Source organism: Triturus cristatus, chromosome 3_2 (assembly GCF_964204655.1).
Source record: "Triturus cristatus chromosome 3_2, aTriCri1.1, whole genome shotgun sequence".
NCBI classification, from domain to species: Eukaryota; Metazoa; Chordata; class Amphibia; order Caudata; family Salamandridae; genus Triturus; species Triturus cristatus.
The window spans coordinates 1,106,257,115-1,106,280,426 of NC_140584.1; the positions used below are offsets into that span (position 1 = coordinate 1,106,257,115).

General features: G+C 46.2%; 1 protein-coding gene across 1 annotated transcript in view; it reads left to right on the forward strand.

Moving 5' to 3' along the window:
* The first annotated feature begins 3,204 nt into the window (after positions 1-3,204).
* Positions 3,205-23,312, forward strand: part of AIPL1 (AIP like 1 HSP90 co-chaperone) — a 256,206-nt gene continuing 236,098 nt past the window's right edge. The window contains exons 1-2 of the mRNA XM_085649906.1: positions 3,205-3,309; positions 7,163-7,342. Of these exons, the coding sequence (XP_085506032.1) occupies positions 3,214-3,309; positions 7,163-7,342 (276 nt within the window). The 5' untranslated portion in view covers positions 3,205-3,213. The remainder of the gene's footprint in view (positions 3,310-7,162; positions 7,343-23,312) is intronic.

Sequence of the window (23,312 nt, forward strand, 5' to 3'; positions counted from 1 at the left end):
TCCCATGTCGCCAGACTGCACAACCTCAACATCATCTCCTACGCCGACGACACACAACTGATCCTCTCACTCACCAAGGACCCGACCACCGCCAAAACCAACCTACACGAAGGTATGAAAGCCGTTGCCGAATGGATGAAGAACAGCCGTTTGAAGCTGAACTCGGACAAGACGGAGGTCCTCATCCTCGGCCCCATGCCTTCGGCCTGGGATGACTCCTGGTGGCCGACCACCCCGGGAGCAGCTCCTACACCCACCGACCACGCACGCAACCTGGGATTCATCCTCAACTCTACACTCTCCATGACCAAGCAAGTCAACGCCATCTCATCCTCCTGTTTCAACACCCTCCGCATGCTTCGAAAGATCTACAAGTGGATCCCCACAGACACTAGAAGAACGGTCACCCAGGCCCTCATCAGCAGCAGACTGGACTACGGAAACGCCCTCTACGCGGGAGCCCCAGCCAAACTGCTGAAACGACTGCAACGCATACAGAACGCCTATGGCCGCCTGATCCTCGACATCCCGTGCCACAGCCACATCACACCCCACCTTAGAGACCTGCACTGGCTTCCAGTCAACAAGAGGATCATCTTCAAGCTCCTCACCCACGCACACAAAGCCCTCCACAACACCGGTCCAGCATACCTCAACAAACGGCTCACCTTCTACACCCCGAACCGCCTGCTTCGTTCCGCCGACCTCGCCCTCGCCACCGACCCCCGCATCAGGAGAACGACCACCGGCGGCAGATCATTCTCCTACCTCGCCGCCAAGTCCTGGAACACCCTCCCCATCCTCCTACGGCAGACCGAAGAACTACTAACCTTCAGGAGGCTACTCAAGACCTGGCTGTTCGAGCAATAGCAGCACCCCCCACCCCCTAGCGCCTTGAGACCCTCACGGGTGAGTAGCGCACTTTACAAATGTCTTGATTGATTGATATTACTCTTAATAAAAGGCTATCTCCAGTGTAAGTTTACCAACATTGCTGCATTAGTTGTATATTGTTAAGTGGATTAGCTCAGTATGTGAATGTGAATGCGAGATTGATTTTGTAAGAAAGACTTAACATGCCTCACTTCAACAGTCCATGAAACGGGTACCATTTATTTGGTAATACTTGGTGTCCTCCAAACTATCTAAAGCTTTAATACTCTAATTACGGCTTACAGAATTTCACCTGGAATGATAACTCTGGTAGAAATCCACCATCCACAAATCTGAAGATCTCTGGGCCTAGAATTATCAGGCTCACAAACTCCCGACCCCATATTTCTGGAGACACCACATTTCTCTTTCTTTGATACACTGGTAAGGGGCCGCTGGCAGCAGAACTCCCAGGACTCCATCTGACCCCAAGAGGTAGCAGACAGTGATCTTCCCTGGACAGACTCAACCCTACGCTGACTCTTTTACCACCTCACCGTACAACACCCCCCTCCCACCCCGCTCCCCACCAGCCCTTCCAGAGACAGTTTATATCTGCACAGAGCAGGGGGGAAATGTAAATAGGTTTCTCCCAGAAGAGGACCCGGTATTCCTGAATCTATGTTCTCCACTCCGAGGAGAAGTCGTACGGAATACCGCTAGAATCAGAGATTCCGCCGCTCGGTGTCTCTGCACATACTAGCAATCAGGGCCTAAGACCAGAGCTAGCCTTTGCTAAGACAGCGCCCTGTGCATGGGCGGAGACAGAGGCGCAACTAGAGCCAAATTTCGGGGGGGGGGGGGAGGAGGCGGGGGGCACAAGAAAAAAATTTGGGGGGGGCTGAATCTTTAAGCAATAGGCAGAGTGGAGCTGATTTTTTGGGGGGGCTGAATCTTTAAGCAATAGGTAGATTGGAGCTGATTTTGGGGGGGGTGGGGCTGAATCTTTAAGCAATAGGCAGAGTGGAGCTGCAGGGGCTCTTAAAAGGGGTGAAACCACAGCAAGGCCTCATTAACATGCAAATGGCCTTTTAAAGACCTGTGAAGTGCTCGGTGCGGCTGTGTGTGTGCCCGGGAACCTGTCTCATCCCGGGCTGCCACACACGACGGGGGGGCTGAAGCCCTTTGAGTCCAATGGGTGTTGCGCGCCTGGGCGGAGAGAAATTTGGCGCCCTCCCTCAGTAGTGAATTAGATGAGGCAGCAGGGGGAAATTTTAAGTCCACTGGTCAGTACCTGGCAGAGCAGGGGCTGGCCCCTGAACCAAACATTCCCAGACCACCCCCAGCTCACCTAAATTACCTACAGTTTAGCTGCATCACGCAGATGATGGTTTTATTGATGTGTGCCAGCAGGGGTCAGAGGGTGGAGGAAGGGCAAAGAAAGGGGATAAGGGGGTGTTAAAAACATTGCCTGCCATATGATAATGAAGGACTAAAACCACTTTAAACTGGCAAATCAGAGAGAAACGAGCAGGCAGGGACATGGGCAAGGCTGGAGCAAGATGAGAGGGGCGCCGCCGCTGTTGGCCCCGTGCTACAGGCCGGCCCTGCCTAAAACACTCCAAACTTCCACTGATGCAAATGCCATTTCAAAACCCTTTTGCACCATTTTGCTTCTTCTCCAGAATAGAATTCTGTAAATAAATATTGCCCCTGCCCATATTACACAAAGCTTGTTACACCAATGAAAAAATAAAGAAAAAGATTGTGGAACCATTGCAGAATGTTAATATGTAAACAACCCTTTATTTAAAAAAAAACAGAAAAAACCTGCGTTAGAAAAACCTTGCCAGCTGTCCTCTTAGAGATGCCAAATCTGGCTGGCGCTTGCCAATTTACCATTCTGGGGCGGCAGGTGAGAAAAAAATTAGACCACACGGCGAAGAGTAACAGAGTCACCAATATTCTGCAAATTGCATGCAATATATCTTTTTATGTATACACAGCAAAGAACATGTAAAAGCCTTTTGGCCCGCGAGGAATCGATATTTTTCCATTCCCTAGTCCAGTGCCAGCAAGAATAGTCCATGTGTGTTTGTCACGTTCATCATCAGTGCCATGTTTCTGTAATACGACCAGGGACGAGCAATGTGTGTCATTTCAATAGCACACCTCGTTACACAGCTCCTGCGTGCGGTGCAGCGTGGGATTCAGGCTGCTCAACACTTTCTAGATAAACGTGTGGAGGTTAAACCGGCTGATTTGAAACAGATTAGCTGTGTAATCCTGTGAGCGCGACAAGTGCACCAGTGCACACTCTCTTCTCGGGTAGCTACCAAGATGGAGGACGCGATGCTGCTGAACGTGGAGGGGGTGAAGAAGGCCATTCAACATGGCGGCACCGGGGAGCTGCCCAATTTCATCACGGGGTCAAAGGTGAGTAGAACTCTTAAGTACTTTCAATTTGTATCCCCTTCTTCCACTGTCCCCAGAAGAGGTCCACTGGGCTAGGGTGTTCTGCAGTTCTCATTGGTTAGGCTCATGCCATCCTATGGTAATGTTTTTTTGCATTGCCATGGTGGACATTCCGTAGAGATTTGCAAGAAATACATGGAATAGATTTTAAGGGGCTAGACAAGACCCCAGAGCCAGTCACACACCAGGAACCCGCACTCTATGGCAGATACTTCCGGAGCCGTGCCAGCAGATTAGAAGCATGCGGGTCGCGTGAGTGGCCTCTGCCTCTGAACGGTCGTTAGGTCTGGGGCAAAGTCAGGCAAAGTCAGGCAGAAGGAACTGACACGCTTCTGACTCACTTCAACCCTAGTAGCATTTAAGGGGTCATCCAATGTAAAGACAGAGAGAACAGGTTTCTTCTCCCGGCCCTGCACTTAACAATCATGAACGACAGGCATGAAACTGGGCGGCTAAGTTACCTGCAAACATAGCACCTACATCCTGATTTTGGTCCTTCTCAGATTGATAAGAAGAGTACGGTTGAACTGGTCAATATTAAGCTGTATTTGCCTAATATTACCTTTTTCGACATGCTGAGGTTGACACAGCCGATCAGAATGCTTAGACTGTCTGAATTAAATACTGTTCTTTGCCTCTATTGTTAATGTAAGTTAACATCTGAAGCAGTGACATGGAACAAACAGGACAGCTGGCCTGTCTCGCAGCCCGTGAAATGCTTTTTAGAGGAATGGGTGCTAACGGCTTTCGTTTTTTGGGCAGGTTGATACTGCGCACACTCGGCTCTGTACACGGGCACCAGTCAAGAGTTACACAAGGACACCGTCATGTATTTTTTTTTGGGTAGGCACGGGGAGATTATTTCATTTGTACTTTATTGTTTGATTAATTAAAATCTTACAATATCTAAACAGTAATTCTTATTATAAAATCCGGTTATAAAAAAGTAAGACAAAGATAATTAAAACAGGATCAAACGTAATACTTTTTCATATTAAAAAATATCTAGGACTTAAAGTGCACGATACTATTTGCATATTATATTCACCCCACATTACATTCTCTTTGTTTTTGGTGCTCTAATTTAGCTCTCAATCACATTAAAAACTCTACAAAAGCTGAGGTTAATGTTATATCATCAGTATGAAGACATCTTATCAAGGCTTGTCTGCAACTCCTTATTCTTCGAACATTGCAATGTCTCCTAAGGATAGATATTCTTTCAAATTTCAGTTTTGGACATACACAAAGGAGGTGCATAATGTTCTCTTCCCAGAGTTTACATAAGCTGCAGGCCGTGGGTTCCTCTGTTCTCAGCCATGGCATTAGGAGGCATGAACCTGGAAATACTCCAAAGCGGCCTTTTATAAATATTTGCTCATGCTTCAGGACCATGGGATTTCAAGATACCGTTGAATTTTCACCATGGGGAGATTATGGGGCATATTATCAAGAAACAGCGTTAACATTATCGCCGCTTTAGCGCCAGAAAACTGCCAGTAAAGCGGCGATAATGGGCTTGATAATATGCCGCAGAGAATTCCAATAGAAGCCCATGTTCACACCAGAACATGGGCTTCTCTGGGAATTCACAAGGGCATATTATCAAGCCCATTATCGCCGCTTTAGCGGCAGTTTTCTGGCGCTAAAGCGGCGATAATGTTAACGCTGTTTCTTGATAATATGCCCCTAAGTGATTTGCTCAGACTCAAAGGATGTTAAACCCACGCGACTCGAACCGAAGTCAGCAGCTCTGACCGTTATGCCACAGCCGTTAGTTGCCTTCCCACTCATTATACACCATAACATTCAGCTTTCCTTGATAACTTTGAGGTGGTCAATTAACAGCAGTTAGCACCCTCTGCAGAGGGCATTATCCACTGCAGACTCCTTGAAAAAAAGCCAATAATGTTAAAATAGCAGCCGTGTGGCTGTTGGGAGCTGGCCAGCTTCTCAGAATGCCTCTTTGGCCGGACATACCTACCATGACACGCCCACAGAGGGAGAGTCCGGCGGCTGCCAGCTCCTGGCCTCTGCCCTGCCAGGCTTCCTGACCCCTCCACCTCCTGGTGGCAGAAGGGAATTCAGCTCACCCCTGGACAAGGGAGGGAATGATGGGTTCCACGATACCTTATAGCAGGGCACAACTCCAGGTTCTACATTACGGTCTGCTGTCCTCGTGCCGTGCTGGCCTCTCCCGTCCCTTGCATAACAACCGGGGCGGAGCGAAATCTGCACGGTTTACTTTCACCCACTGATATGAAATTGCAGGAAAAGAACAGAAAATGATGTGCGATTGCTTGCTATGCGAATCTGTCATTTACTTCTGTATTTGAATGCAAAACGCATCCTTTTGTCAACTTTTTACGCATTTCGCAGTTTGAAAAAAATAGTACAAAAAGCGTAAGCAGGGTGAGCAACAGCCATTATTCCTGTGCGCTCAGGGTAAAATGTGATCGTGACCGGTGCATGGTTACAGGACGTGGTGTAATGGGATTATTTCGTGTATTTTGTGTAACAATCATAACACAAAACAAAGAAATAACTTCAATTATACTAGCGTAATTTAATTTCGCCTGGGACTACTAACAATCATTGAAAAGTAGAAAGAAAAAAAACCTAATTGGTATGATTGTTTTTTTCTAATTTAAATTAGGACTGATATCCCCCTTAAACTACAGAAGCCGAGGAGCACAGGGTGACTCGAACTTACTGCTGTGGGATCAGGAATGGGAGTTCTTTGTGTTTGTAGGATATGTATATGGTTAATAGCTATGTAAGTAATACTATACATTTGGGGTGAGTAAAGAATTTGAAGATACCTTATGCAGACTGTAATGCGACAATTTTGAATCACTGAGGACGTAGACACTTTTTAATGCAAATCATAAAACCAAGAGCGAATATTGGACCAGTATCCAGATACAGAATTTACATTGTTACCCAGAATGCAAGGCAAGTTCTATATAGGCTTCCAGTATTCTCCTACTGCCCCGCGATGGTAGATATTGGTCGTCTTTATAGATCGCCCATCTGGCTGTATTAAAATATTTGCTAAAAGATGCAATGACGCGAGTTCGGTTTTAGTAAGTCTTTTGCTACATATTTTACGACTTTTTTTAGCGCGCCCCAGGAAGTGAGCTATAAATCCTGTGATATTGCACACCTTCCAGATGAGCCGCTATTTTATCGCGCCCCAGGCGTTAATATGTAAATATGTTAATAGTTGCGCACCTTCTAGAGAGCCGCTTATTTTAGCAGGCCTGGGGTGATGATCTGTAAATACGGTAATACTGTACATTTCCCAGATAAGGTGGGGATATTAGCATATTTGGTTAATTTACAGGATATTTGTGCTCTCCTTTCTGTAAGAAGTTTGAGAGCTCAAAGAATGACAAAACTTCTATTAAAAGCTTGGCAAGGTGATACAAGAAGCAAAAAAAAAAACTGTTTACCTCTCTCAATTTAGAGAAGACTAAATTGGGAAATAAAAAAAACTGGACAATAAACAGGCTGAAAGCTCCAGAAAAGAAGACAAAATAAAGTCCCTCTCTTGATATCAAGTTTTAGAAATATTTACACCAGTAGTTTCATACAATGTGTCCACAGCTTCCAGAGGTTGCCCTTAAGACTCAGCTGGTGGCAAAGGGGCAAAAACACAAGCCAGGCTATCAGAATGAGCAACATTTGATAGCCCTTTTAAAGAACTATTGTTAAGCATCCTGTGTGGTCCTAGCTGTTGGGCGGAAACATGACCACTGACAATTTTCCCTTTGAAGCCCTGAATGACACTCTCTATTGCTTCTGCGGACAGGTGACGTTTCATTTCCGCACGCTGAGGTGTGACGAGGAGCGCACGGTGGTTGACGACAGCAAGCAGGCGGGCAAACCCATGGAGATCATCGTGGGAAACATGTTCAAACTGGACGTCTGGGAGATCCTGCTGACGTCCATGCGGATCGGGGAGGTGGCAGAATTCTGGTGTGACGTCATTGTAAGTACCAAGGCTGCACAGCCGGTTGCTGCACACATCATTGGGCTGAGACCGCATATTACTTAATATACGTTTCTTCTAACTGTAGCCCCTAAAAAAGCAGACAATATTGGGAACTTCCAGTTTCCACATTTCTGCAGATATTTTTAAAGTTACAAAGAATTTGATTTCGGAGAACCTATGTTTTACATAAGTGTGTGATACACGCACATTTGCAGCAAAATACACACGGGGAATAATAAATACTTGCCACCACGAAAATAAAGAATTGATAACTGCATATAAGACTAAAAAAATAAAATAACAAGCATTGGCATAGCCAATAGGTCTCGCCTTTGGGACCGTATAAGTGTTTAGCCATGCAACAGTTGCATAACTAAATATTTATAAGGTCCCAATAGCGAGACATATTGGCTATGCCAAGCGGCCGTTGGGCCGCGAAAGTGAAGGTGATCTCGATCAAACATCAAAGCGGCCGTGTGGCCGCAAAAGTGAAAGTAATCGCGATGCGCGCACCCGCGCACATGCACTGTAGGTCTAGGCTGGCCTAGTAGCACTTTTTGGAGCCCTCTCAAAAAGTCTCGCCAGACCAGCGCATGCGCTGGGTCAGGCGAGACCTAAAAAACAAGGAGTGGGTGCCATCAAAGGCCAGATGTAGTAACTCATTTTCTTGTCGCAAACCCTGTGCAGTTAGATGAATCACAGGGTTTGCAAGCAGAACATGTGGTTTGATAACATACTATACCCACCTAGCAATTCGGTCACTTGTTACTGAATTGCTAATCGGAAGAGGCGTGTTTAGGCCGTCCCTTCCAAATAGCAAATCCTTATGGTATGCATTAATGTTTTCCGTCCTAAAACATTAATATTTTACCAACACTTCAAAGAAGGTGGTATCTTGTTTGCAAATGGGAAGGGGTCCCCTAGAGACCCCTTGTCCTTTGTGAATGGCTTCAAAAACATTTATTAAAAGTAGGCAGTGGTTAAAGTAGGCAGTGGTCCCTGCGACTACTGCCTACTCTTTAAAAATAGTTATACAAACTTTTCTTTGTTTAAACAAATTCTGTTTTTCTTAAAGGAAAATGAGCTGAACTAAAAAAAAAAGGTTGCTTTATTTAAAAACACTCATAGGTATGGATTTCTGCTGACCATGTGATGGCAGCGAATCGTAGTAGGTCACATTTTGTAAGGTAGGTCGAATTGTGACCCAGTGCTATTCAGTATTTTGTATTAGTACAAATGTTGATTTATAAAATACCATCGGATTCGCAAAAAGTCAGTGCAGAAATTATGACCACTTTTTGCGAGTCCTATCTTAGTACATCTGTCCGCAAGTGCAGATTCAAGCCAGTAAGTACATTATCACCTGAGATGGTAAGAAGATCAAGCCGGAAGAAATGAGAGTGGATTCAACCTCAAGGAAATATATATATGTGATTCACAGAAAGTGATCAGAAGGATTTGTTTCAGGCTCATGTTTTTTGTTTCAGTCCACTGCACATTTTCTTTGTTCGTGTGTTGTTAATTTGACCTGTTAGTTTTTGAGTTAACAATCAGCACCTAGAAAATATTAGGTCAATTTAGGGGCATATTCTCAAGGACCTATCGCCGAGTTAGCGGCACTTTATCGCCACCAAAGTGGCAATAAATACATCACACTATTCACAAGCTGGTGCTAACAGCAGATATCACAAGTTTTCCAGCGATAGCAGGCGCAAAAAACATCGCCACAGATGACACCGCCAATTAACGCTAATGAGATGCAGAGTAGTGTTCCTGTGCAAAAAGCCGCGACAACACCACTTCACAACATTCTCAGCGACCAGCCAGATCGGCGATAAGTACACAAATAATGCAATAAGGTGTGTTAGCAGAAGGGATTTAACACCTGCTCCGACCTGGTGTTAAGTCAGACGACACCCTGCACCATAAAGGGAGCCCAGCCCAGAGCCACACCTGAAGAACAACAGATGCATTGGAGCAACTCATCATGCAGCTCGGAGCCCCAAGAGGGCCACAACACCCACCGCCACCACCCACAGGCTCGCCACCCCCCCGGACCCAGATGCCCCCCCCAGACCACCACAGAGGCAGCGCAGACAAAGACAGCAGACCTTCAGAAAACACACAAGCCTCACAGACTTAACACCAGAGGATGTCATTGCCCACTACAGGCTCAAAAGGACAACTATCCACGCATCCTGACCATCATTGCCCAAAGGCTGACCGTACCAACACAGTGGACAACCAACATCCCTCCGCAGACAAAGCTGCTGGCTGTGCTGCACATGTTGGCCTCTGGGACCTTCCAACCAACAACTGCCACAGTCAGAGGAGTCTCACAGCCAGCCTTATCCAAGTTCCTCACACCTGTGTTGGATTCCATCATCAGCTTGGTACCCCAGTACCTTCACTTCCCACACACTGTGCAGGAACAGCTGGAAACCAAGCAAGGCTTCTACGCCATAGCTGCCTTCCCGCACGTGTTGGTGGCAATCGATTGCACACATGTACTCCTCGTGCCCCCTGCCACCACTGCACACAATTACCACAACAGGAAGCAGACACATTCCTTCAATGTGCATGCAATAGTGGGCCACCATGGACTCTTCACCAATGTCGTCGCCAACTACCCAGGCAGTGTGCATGATTCCTTCATCTTCCGACAGTCCATCATCAACCAGCGCTTCGAGGCTGGCACCTATGGGAATGAAGTGCTCGTTGGTAAGTACCAAATAAATACACCACACACCTCAACTCCACAGTCATGGGAACCCTGGGAATGCACATGTTACAAACTCACACACAACATACCAAACAACATGCCCACCTACCATACATGGCAGCACAACTTACTGTGGTGACCTGGGCAAGCCATGTACACGAGCCATGAATGACATGGCACCTCAGCCACACAATAGCAGAATATGGGGAGAGGTGGGAACCATGCTTGTGGAAGGAGGCACGTGACCCATGAATGAGAATGTACACAATGCCAAGTGTGGCATGGATGCGCTGGCCAGACTGCAGTATGCAGACCACAGACATGCCCATATCGACATATACTGCTGGTGTTTGGAGTGTAGTGAACAGTGGACACAACCATGTTACCCCAGGCAGTGGGGAAGAGCGTGCAAAGTAGCTCATTACGTCCCCCCCTGTAAGCGTGAGCGGAGTGGGCTGGCCCGGCGTACGCCAGGCCAGCGTAGGGGTGTGAATAAAAAGCCCGTAGCTCTGGGCGTGGTTCTCTTCCGGAATGGCCAACGTGTCTGCCTGTGCAATGCCTCCCAGCACACCATGAGGCAGAAGCCGTGAGCGGCGGTGCCTGCGACCATGTGCGCCTGCTGCACCGCAGGCCGCAGGTCCCCAGACCCGTCTTGGCCACCCCTGTGCAACCAGGCCACATCGCTAACCTTCCGACACCAGTGTGTGTCAAAGAGGGCCCACCACGTGCCTGTGCAAGCTCCAAGCCCGAGGCCCACGACCTTGGCAGCCTCCTCAGACCATCGCTGTCCTCCCCGAGACAGGCCCGCAGCACTCCTTTCTCGTTGACATAATCCACCGGCCTACAATTCCGTCAAGTAGGTCACACATTTGGAACTGAGTCTTGAATATACAATGGCCGAGTGCACACTTTACGGCTGAGTTTATATCACTATACTCTCTTGATTATACAATGGCCGAGTACACACTTTATGGCTGAGTTTATATCACTATACTCCCTTTGATGTGGTGCCACCAACTCTGTGCCTAGCATCCGAACGACACCTTTCTGTGGTCCCTTGCTGACTACTGCCTTCGGCCTACACTGCGGTCGAGTAGGTCACACATTTGGAACTGAGTCTTGATTTCTCCATTGCAGAGTTTACATCATTGTACAGGTGTCATCGCAGACTGCATCCCCTTCCAGCTCTGGTGTCACTGACTCTGTGCCCCAAAAGACAATGTCACTTTCTGGTTGGACTTTGGTGGCATCTGAGTATAAGGCCTGGAGGTTGTCTTCATCATCATGTAGCTGATACTGACTTGGCATTGAGAATGAGTCTGTAGTATTCATCTCCTCCATATTGCCTGTTTCTGCTTGGTACTGCCCTCTGCATCATGCCCTGGAAGAACAGCTTCCACTGTCCCCCGAAACACTCCGCGACATTCACCTTGGACATCGCCGAGGACTCGCTCAGCTCTGTTGGCCCTACCTCAGTGCACCGCAAGTCACCGTCCCTTGTGGGTGTGCCTTTGCCGGACGCACTGCATCCGGTTCCACTAACTCTGTGCAGCTCAAATCGTGGACCCTGTCTGATTGAATAATGGATGGCCTCTGGGTCGATGGCTTGGGGGTCCTCAACACCATGTGTCTGTGGCCCTGCGCTGACCGCTGCCACCGGCCTCAACTGCAGTCCACCAGGGTTCACACATCAAATTGAGTCCTGACCTGTCTGGACGATGCATCACCGCAGGAGGCACACGCCACCACCGCCAAGGCCACCTCCAACCAACAACTGCCAGAGTCGAAAGAGTCCCACAGCCAGACTACCAGAGTTGCTCACACCTGTCATGGATGCCATCATCAGCTTGATACCCTGCTCAGCTCTTCATGTGCCACTGACTCAGTGCACCGCAACTCATGGGCCCTTTCTGATTGAGTTTTGTGCTGTGGACAGCTCACGCAGCAATGTCACCTCAGGCATTGGGGAAGACCTGAGACAATGATGGTGAAGCTGAGGCAGGTGTAACACACCCCACTGCATGTGCAGCAGGAATATCCAGAAGGGACACAACCCTAGACAATCACATAACATGAGCACGCTCGGCTCTCGTGCCCCAACATCAATGCACTTCGACTCACGGAACCTTCTGATTGCATATTGGGTGACCTCTGTACTTGCTCCGGCTACCACCATGATGCTTCGCAGTTGTTTGTGTTATGTTGGTGTTTTCTGTTTCCGCTTAAATAGTGATCACTGTCCAAGTTGTTGCCAGCAGCAACCACTCCATGAGGGCTGGCTTACACTCACCCCACACCCATCCAGCACAGGCCTCACTGTACATGTGACCCTGGCAATGAAAGGGTCCGGGAGCACGTGCCCGTAGCCAGTTTCGCAAACTATCTAAGTGTGTCCGTGTGGTCATTATGTATGCATCAGGGACACTGGGGCTCTGGGCGTGGTTAAGTTATGGCCTTGCTAAGGCAGTAACAAATGCGTGTGTCTCTGTTGTGGTGTCGGCGCCACCCGTCACACAATGGACAATGTTGCATTGTCTCATGCCCCCGGAGTGCGGGCTCGGCCGAAGGGGTAAATGAGGGAGCAGAAGCCCCCTTGGGGTCCGGGATCCTACATGCCAACTGTTGTGTGTGTCGCCATTACCGCAGCATGAGGCAAAGGTCTACCCTCAACCGCATCGCGAGTTCAGACAACAATGAACTCTACATCTGTTTCCTCCCTGTCCTTACCATAGGCCCACACACACGTGTCCGCCCACCTTCAACGCACAACATCACAGTGTCGTAGTCAGGCTTGTGGACATGCGCAGGCATGACAATGGTGTGCCGTAGGAGTGCAAGGGATGTGCACTGTAGTAAATAGGCTCGGGGGGAGGGAGGAGCAGCAGTGAGGCTACGTAATACACATTGATGCCACTCATTTGCTACAAGCAGCACATGTCAAACAGGAATCAGTAAGACACACATATCACACACCAATGAACTAGTGAGCCTGCCAACACATCATGCTGAACCCCAACTATTGTCTCATGTCTCTCTGCACTGTCACAGGTGACCAAAGATATGCACTTTGCCCTTGGATGATGACACCCCTCCAAGCCCCGAACACACAGGCCCAGGGGCAGTACAATGCGGCTCACAAACGCACCAGGGGCATCGTGGAATGCACATTTGGTGTGTTGAAGTCACGTTTCAGGTGCCTGCACATCACAGGTGGAAGACTCCTGTACATCCGAGACATCGTGTGCAAGATGATCGTTGCATGTTGTGTGTTGCACAACATATGTGTACGCAGCAATGCCACATGGCTACAAGTGCCAGATGCACCAGACGATGATGAGGAAGATAAGGCATGTGGACCACACCCCACTTTAGCTGCAGCAGGAATAGCCCGTAGGAACACCATCATTGACAATGTCTTCACATGAGCACGTCACATTGTCACAGTCCTTAGCAGACATGGGACAGTACAGAATGAGCACAGGCACAGGATGTGCAAATAAAATCTTTCATACACACATTCCCTGAGTGCATGTCACTCCTGTGTACAGGCACATCACTCTGACAAGTGTAAGTGCAACATGTAGTGCTAACAATTTCGAAAATTTAAAATAGGTTTTGGGGATGTCACCTATGTACAGAGAGGCTGTTTGGGGTGCCATTTCTGTGTGTCAGGGATAGTACAGAATCCCACACATCAGCGTCTCACATGTGTCCCACTTAATTGCATATAGGCTGTCATTTGTGACCTACCATTGACAAGAGGGCTTCTTTTGGAGTGATATATGTACCACCATGATGCAGGAATGCACCCTGTGACTCAAGTCCCACAACATGTGCAACATGGACGTAAGGGGGAATCACTGCCCCTACATTCGTACATGCTTTCATACTTGATTAATCATGTACATGACACATCTGTGTGTATTGGAAGGTACTATTTACGTACAGTGGAGTGTTGAAGCTGTCTTAGTACTGGGCCATGCAGACAACACTTTACAGTGTTGCCCCGCGTAGGGCCAGCCACAGTCCTATGGGGGTTGACAAGTTACTGGGAAGGGGAAGAGTCCAGTCCGCAGGCTGATTGCTGTGTCATAATTTTGCAAACAAAATGTGTCAGTCCCTGTCAAGGTACAAGGTTAGTGTGGCTGGGTGTATCGGGGGACAGTGGAAGGTGTCATTTCAGGGCACGATGCAGAGTGCAGAACCAAGCAGTGAGAAGCCATATGGCGGAGATCAATGCTACTGCTTCCTACTTACCACTGAGGCAGATTCATCCTCATCTTCATGTTTCATGTGCCTCACATGTGGGTGGTGGTGTTTGATCTGTAACACTGTGTGACACTGACACATCAGGGGCCGGAGATGTGGATGTAGGAGTAGCAGCAGCATTCATCTCCTCAATGTCATGTAGCATCACTCCCATGATGAGGATCTGCAGGGCATGGAAGATCCCATCTACAGCTTTCTCGTGTGCAGCTGTTGTAGCCATTCTTTGCAACAGCACCCCCTCCATGTTCTCCATGACCCTCCTCATGTTTCCCAAATCATGGATGACATCGCTGTAGCCACTCTGACTGGACAGTTGTTGTTGTCTACGAGTCATGAGAACAGCGACACCAGACATAGATTGTTGAAGGGCATAGGGCAGACTGTGGGTGACCATTAGGGAGTGTAAGTGGTCCCTGATGGGACTTAGACAGTTTGGCTGCCATGAGTTGGAACCCCAGCCCCCTCTGGCAGTCCAACACACGGCGTTAGAATGCCATGTGTTCTTCGGTGAGGTGCTGGGAGCCAGACGTGGTGGTGGGTGCTTCCTGCTGTGTGGTCTGTGCAGGGGGTGGGCTCTTCAAAATGGTGCTTGGCTGACCTGTTACTGGAGGTGGGGTGCGGACGGTGTCCATGAACCGTTGGGGTTCGTCCTGGTCGATGTCCTGGTGGTTGTCTCCATCATCACTGACGTTATGTAGGGTCTGCTCTGCAGTAGGTGTTGATTGTCCCTCTGCAATGTAAAGGGGAGATGCAGTTTCACAGTGTGTCACATGAATGTTGACGCATTGGCGAAGTTTACATACAGACTGCATGACAATGTACATTGTGACTGTTTGTGGTGAGATGCCTATTTGATGCAGGACAGTGGACATTTGTACGACATCAGGGATGTGAGGTTGTACTCGTACCTTGTCATCTCACAGTTTCCTGCTGTGCTAGGAGTGATTGGCCATTTTGTACACCCATGCCGCACCAGTTGTGTCCTGTGTACTGTTGTGAAAGTGTTGCAGTTTGTACCACATTGTTGTCAATGTTGAGGTGCTCTTATTCTTATGTGTGTGTGCAGGATTGTGAGTGAGTCGCCCCTGCAGCCCCTGAGCTTTGTGGCCCCTTATCCCTTTCAGGTGGTGTTCCTTTGTCTTCTATGCCTCTACAGTGCTGAGATCTACCGGACCAGGTTGTTTAGGGTTGTTGGTCGAGTTGTGACTCTTGGGCATGGTTTGTCCGCAGATGTGTTGTTGACGTCAGGGGTTGTTTGTGCACATGGATGTGTCAGGGTGTGACCTGCTCCTTTCCGGATGTGGTCCACACTCAGCCACCTCAGTGTCGTGGCATGCACAATGTCATAATGATTGGCCTGCAGCCATGCTGATCGTCATGTAGTGTCACTTGCATTGTCAGTGTGGCTCACTAATGGGCATCTTTGCTGGGTTTCGTACGTGTGCATGTGTTAGTATCAAAATGTATTTATGGATTGATTTAGATCTGAGTACAGGTACAGGTACAGGCTCCATTTAGGCCTAAATCTGCCATGCTCCCACTATGGTTACCAGCGGTGCCTGTGCTCAGTTGCACAGCTGCTGTGCTGATAACATAGCATGGCAGTGCAAGCGGCACCAGGCTTATGTACTTGTTCTACCTGGTGGAGACTAGTGGGCACCTGGCAGACCCATGATGAGTGCTAAGACCCCCTCCTAGACCAGGTAAATCCTGTGGACCTCTCCTGCGCACTGGTCACCCTTACCCTAAACGAGCACATATGTGTTTGTTGGACATTGCTCTCACTTGTATCTGGCTCTGAAGAGCAGGCTTCAGTGCATTTTACCTAGGTGGGTACATTGGCTCATTAGAGAGTCACACTCTGGAACTACTCTTATCTCAGACACTAGCATGGAAAAACGCTGGATAACACTGATAAACTATTATCAACACTTATCATGTTAATGCGAGGAAATCCTTGGTTCTTCCAATTCCAATATCCACTCACTACTCTTGGGATTTTATAATGAAGGGATCCAGGATGCTTTAGACATGTCGTTCTATTGTCGTGCAACATGTACTTTATATTAAGGGAGATATTTGTGCGCCTCGTGTGCACCATGCAATGTGTGATACATGCAAAAAGCAACCTTTAAGTGAGATTTATGTAGCCACGCAAGGCCACTTTCCATGGCCCTGAGTGTAAATCTGGAGTAAAGCAACACAGTGCAAATCACTGCGTTGCCTTACTCTGCCCTTGGAAGGCGTTCCATGGATATTGCGTCGGTGTTCCCACACAACTCTCATGGATTTTGACGCATTCCCAGAATTGGTAAACCTGGAAATGCACAATAATTATACTCCTGCCCACGAGAGGCGTAACGAGAAAAAATATCTTAATATTGTTACTTTCTCTTTCTATGTGTCCGGCATTCTTCTGCACACATAGACAGAGGATTAGGCAGCTCAGGATTGTTTTTGTGCAGGAAGGTGCCCCTTCCTGCTCAAAAACAATCCTGCATGCAACATAGGCACCCTTGCATCATGGTGTAAGGAAGCCTGCGTTAGTGCTTGGCTGCCAAAAGGGTGCCAGCACCGTGGAAAAGGTGGGAATGCGCAGCACTGACTTACATACAGCACATTGCTTCCCTTTCCCTGTCACGCAGCGCAGCGCAGCAAGTTGACTTGCTGCACATCATGCCAAGTTCAAAATTCTACCCTTAAGTGTAGAAGGAATTCAGGGACATACAAATATAAAATTGTTGATTGTTTCACTATCCACAACCAAGGACCAAATTTACAGTACCAGACAAATGTGTTAAATTTGTGATATTTTAAACTGTTCTGTTAATTTAAATCCTGAATGCAAGATTCTATGTCAGGCTATCTAGTTTTACATATCATGCCTCAAAAAAATCATAGCATAACATGTCTATAACCAAAATATTGAGAAAGTACTGAAAGGTAAGCATATATTCACTCTATATAACTCCACATCTGCGTACAGGATATATATAATCTAGTGACATATAAGTGGACTTAATTAGAGTACCTCTATATTTACCTGCATATAATTATATTCTTGATATTTTGGTCATAAATATTGTTTCTCGAGATTCTGGTATTAAACTGAATACAAATTGACCACAATTCTTGCCTGAAAAATGATTACAGATTGCGTATAAATTTGAATGGACTAAAAAATGTGTCCTACAATTTGTAGGAAGTAAAGCTCTCTGTAAATAGAAGGGGCAAACTCCACAAAATGTTCGAACAGGCGAATGTCTGCACACATTGCATATAAAATCATGTTCTGATAATTCAGGCTTGGAATCAGTTGTAAATTTGCCCCAGTTAATTAGGGCACTCCTCGGTAGGGGTAACTAGTGGGTTTGAATTTCCCATTCGCCATTTGCATGGGACAAACAACCAAGGGACAGATGTATGAGCATTTAATTTGCAAATTGTGCACCAACTGTTGGAAAGTGGTTTATTAGTAGGTGTAAGTAGGTACCTGCCACTAGCAATAAGGCCACAATCACATTAAAAGACCCAGTCAAGGTCTCAATAAATTATTGTCTTGCTCAACCCTTGGTAGCTGGCAACGAACAGGCAGGCTTACTTTAGGAGACAGGTGTGTAAAGCATTTAAAAACACCAATCCATTAAATAGGTAAAACATAACACACAATAAAAACCCAACACCAATTAATAGAAACAGGAAATATTTTATCATTAAAATGACACCAAAACAACAAAAAATCTGACGTAGAGAGCTAGAGATATGAATTTTCAAAGATCAAAAGTAAATCCAGTGCTTAGAAGCAAATAGCACTCAAAGGGGTAAAAAGGGCCATGCTGGACTGGAACAAAGTCCAGAGTTCAAGCCACCCATGATGTAACACTTTTACACTTACTTCCAGAAGTTTTTCTGTATGCAGGAATGTGGTCCAGAGCACCAGCTAAGGGTTCAGATGCTCTTGTTTATCTCTTGGGGTCTGTGATGATAACTCCCAAAATGCACCTGGTCAACTTATGGAGGTTTCTACAAAAGTTGCATGAATCTTCTCCATACTTCTGGAACTTCTTCCTGGAGTTCCTCTTGTGGGTTCAAAGTGTCCAAACACCAATCCAAGGATTTAGAATCTCTGAGAGGGTCGCTAGGATGCTGTGACTACAGTTCCCACAATGCAACTGGCAAAATACTTAAAAGTCCACTGTACAGACTTCAGGCTGGGAACTTCTCGGTGGAGATTGTGCAAGTGACCTCTGTTAACCTGTTGCTCTCAGGGGAGTCCACTCCTTAATCCTTGTGAAGCCAGAAAAGTCTTTGGGGCTGTAGTACCAGCTTGTATAGCAGATGCAGTCCTTCAGAGTGCAATCCTTTGGGTGCAGATCAGGGTTCCAGCATGTCAGTGTGGCATATACTTGTTCCAGAAAGCACTATTCTTCCAAAATGGAGAAACTCTCTCCTGGAGGTTTAGATCTGGCTAAGCCAACCCACTGGTGTGGCTAAGTACCCCAAAACTCCCCTTCCAGCCCCTTCACAAATTTAATTACTGGGGCTCCTGTCTGGCTTGAAAGACCAGTTTGGCTAATAAAGCCCCATACTGCCTCGTGCTTGGCAGCTTGCAGTTCTCCTCCCACAGTAAATTCTTTGTCTCTAGTCAGGCTACTTCACACCTCATTTAGACAGCTAGAATCAGCCTGAGAGAGGCTGGCCAATGAGGAGAGGGCAGCTGGAAGGCTTTATTTTGGCTTACAGAAAATAAAGTTCTATAACTTCTTTTCTGTGTTAGTTATAATAAATCTAACAGTGGTAAGTGTTTGGATTTATACTGTCATTTTGATATGTTGAAGTAGCTTTTTAGCTCCTTTCTTTCAATAGTTATACTATAATAAAATATTCCCATGTTAGCATATGGAGCCATTTTGATACAATGGGAAAACACAATTGGCACATAAAACACCTTTTATAATGTCCCTGCTTATAGCTGCAAGTCACCCTACCCTTGGGGCAGCTAGGGGAGACCTTAGGGGTAACATATATGTAAAAATAAGGTCGTTTACTACTTTAGAAGTACCTTTAATTCCAAAGTTGTATTTGCATATCATTTTAATTTAAAAGTAGCCAGAAAGGCAGGTGATTAAAATCACAACAGGCACCATAGTAGTACACACTTAGGTGCATTAAATCTACTGGGCCTCTAAACTTACATACCCTACCATATACCAGGGACTTACAGGTAGGTTGTCAGTAACAATTGTAATGACATCTAATTACCATGCCCTTTTAATCAGAGCACAGGCCCTGGGTTTGGTTAGGAAAGCCCAGGGCATAACGAGAGTCAGAAACTAGCATCTAGCAGTCATATTGGGGGCAAAAAGTGGGGGAACAGGTCCCAGTTTCTCACACCAACGTTTTGTGAATAAAATCAGATTTTGCGAACCGACCTAAATGCTAACAGGTCAGTTTGTAAAATAAGGGTATGGGGTGGGTCACAATTCAAAATATCCAATTAATATTCATGAGATAGGTCAAAAACTGCTACTTGCTCCGATTGGTGGCATTCACAGAGATGGTGGCCTGCTAGGGACAGCAGAATGCCATTCTGTGCTTCAACTTAAATAAAGCAAAATTTTTCAAAATGCAGCTCATTTTTCCTAAACGAAAATGGTTGCTAATTAGGGGTGGATGAAATATTCTGTTCTGCATTACTCTTCTAACGCGGAATTCCAGCCAAAGACCTTCAATCGCCATGTAACAGTATTTTTTCTGATATCTGGCTCCAGAACGATAAGTTGGTGCATGCGAGTGTGGTATAGCATCCTCTAATGCAATTTCTGGTCGCTAGGAGGACAACCTGGGAGATTTTTGTAATGCGGATGGTTACAACTGTTCGCCATCAGAAGGCTGCAGCTCAAGTAGAAAATACACTGGAGCGGCAGCAAAATCAACTCAAGTCGCTGCTCCCTCTGGCACACCCTGTACTACTGTTTGCGTTGATTTTTCAGCATGGAACACGCTTCACCAATGTGCGGACCTCTGCAGAATCTCGTGGAGTTTATGTAACTCTGCGGAATTTCACAAAGTCAAATTCCACGAGTTATGCCCATCCGTATTACTAAGTAGACTGTATTCATACTTTATGGTGTCAATATATTTGGACAGTGTTGGAAATGACCATATTTTGCATGTATTCCCCCTGATGTTTTTCATCTTTAGCTGTACTGTCCATAGGACTCTGTACACTTTACTATTGATAACCAATGGTAAAATACTTGTGCCCTCCTGTTTAAACATGATGAATTGGCATACAACTATTTGGCACATGTAATTTACTTAAAAGTCATTGGTATATGGTACTACACGTACCTAGGGCATGCACATTAAATGCTGTAAGTGGGCCACAGCAGTCAGTGTACCACTCAGTAAAGAAGCACTGTAAAGCATGTCCCCAGGCCTGCCCTTGCAGCTTTTGTAAATTTTAAAGCGGCATTTTGACATAGCAAAATAAACCTTTTGCCAGGACTAAACCTTTCATTTTATTACATGTCACTGTAAGGTAGGCCCAAAGGCCCATAGGACAGGCTGCATGATATGTAAAAATGATGGCATATAAATTTAAAGGTTTACATGTCCTGGCAATAAAACCCCCCAAAGTAGTTTTTCATTGTGTCAAGGCTAGCTTTCCCATAAAGAAACACTGAGCTACATTATAACAGCCTATGAGGCATTATTTCAGTTTTGGAGCACCTAGAAAAATGATTCAAGGGCTCCTTGTAATAGTAACTAATAATCCATCTTAATGATAAAGTCGGATCTTCTATTACTATTTTGAAAATGACTCTTTTAGAAAGTTGTCATTTTCCTGCCTAGCCAAGCGTGCACTTCTGCTAGTATCTAGTGTCACCTGACTATAGAATGCTCCCTGTGGGTGACAGAAGCCATTGTAAAAAATGTTGCGTATTGATGGGGCCGGTTCCCTTTGTCAATGTGCTCTGGAACCGTCGGTCAATGGACCGTTTGTACCGGCTTGGAAGTGTAGTGGGGAGAAATAACTCATTAGGTCAGACTCACAAGCTCAAAGAATCATGACTCCGAACAATCACAGACTCCAGGTTCTAGGTTAATGGGTTTATTACAAAGCCAAAAATAACTAGACATACAGACACCTCAATACGAGGTTGCAGAAATACTTCAGAACTAATACAAAGCCAAACCTGCGTGCAAAATTCAGTCTTTGAAGCATGAAACGAATGCCAAATTCCAAAATCAGAATGCAGTCAATAAGTGCCCCCAAGTCGAGATCAGACTTTATTTTAGGTTCGTGGGAAAAAAGCATTAGATTGTCCCTACACTACTTCTAACGAGACATCTCTACTTAGCATTCCCCATGCAAGTTCAGGAAAAAGGTGTCAGCGCGTGAAGTCTTTCTAAGAAGTGTAATCACGTTGTGTGGGTCACGTAGCATAAAGCTACAGAGCTTGTTTTAAGATGCTCCTTCTTTCACCGGAGATCTCCTCTCCTCTCCTAATTCAACCCCCGGGGCACTGTCCCTAATTCAAACACCAAAATCATAAAACACTCCATTTCACATCATCCGATCGCCTAATCCTGCTAGACACCTCCTGGTAGGTGATTTTCCATTTAGTTTCGATACACCCATCCTCTAGCTCGATGACCTTGATTCCCAGGGCTTCTCTAGGGAGAAAGAACACCTTCACACATTATCAACAGTCCTAGTACAAATGTATTCTCTCCTCCCTGAGCCTAAGTCCTAAAACAAAAGTGTTATTCTGACTAACAAAGATACATTTCTCCACCCGCAACAGAAACTTCAGAAAGAACAAATTCCACATGCACATGAAATTCAACTACCGAGTCTAATATGAGAGCTTCCAGGGAAAATGCATTTGGGGCCTACAGAAATCAGCCAACATAAGAAAATAACATGGAGGCCTTATGAGACCACATATAAAGGAACATTTTAGTAAGCATTTCTAAATCAACACGTTATGTGAACACATCAAATACATGAATAATTGTAAGCAACCTACTCGAGTTCTGCACTTTAAAGTTTCAGTTAAACACGCATATATGCAGAGATTTATATTGTGCACATTTAAATCAATGCATTACATTTCAATAAATAAACTTCATTAGTCAGTTACAACACAACTGCCATGTTAATGTCTTCACATTGCACAAAATGTTTCTATTGTTTCACCTTTACATGTTATTACATTTCACAGTCTAATGACCGCATGTCAACGCGATAAAATAAATGCAGGTGCAAACTACTGATGATTGTGATGCACCCCTACAAATGAAACAAGCATTGGCATAGCCAATAGGTCTCGCCTTTGGGACCTTATAAGTGTTTAGCCATGCAACAGTTGCATAACTAAATACTTATAAGGTCCCAAAAGCGAGACCTATTGGCTATGCTTTCGTGGCCGTGCGACCGCCAAAGTTAAAGTGATCGCGATTGGGATCACAATCAAACATCAAAGCGGCCGTGAAAGTGAAAGTAATTGCGGTAAAGCGCGGCTCGCGCGCCCGCACACATGCACTGTAGCTCTAGGCTGGCCTGGTAGCACTTTTTGGAGCCCTCTCAATAAGTCTCGCCAGACCAGCGCATGCGCTGGGTCAGGCGAGACCTAAAAAAAGAGCACAATCTCGCTCTATCAGTACGGAGAGGCTTTTTTTCTCCTTGAGCAGAATGGCCTGGGGGACTGTGCTCAGGCCATTCTTGAGCTGCAAATGTTGCTCCACTCGCCACTGGCATATGTAGCTCATACCCAGGCCTGCCTCCATTTGTTTTCCTAGTTGTCTTGGGTCCAAAGCCAGTGAAAGCTCCCTCAGAACTGGTTTGGAGTTACCACAAGGGACAGTTTGCTCATTTCCACAGCCACAACTCTGGGTGGGCATAGTGATCAGAGAATTGGAAGAACATTTCTGTCATGTTGGTTTTAGGAAAAGAGGGCTACTCTG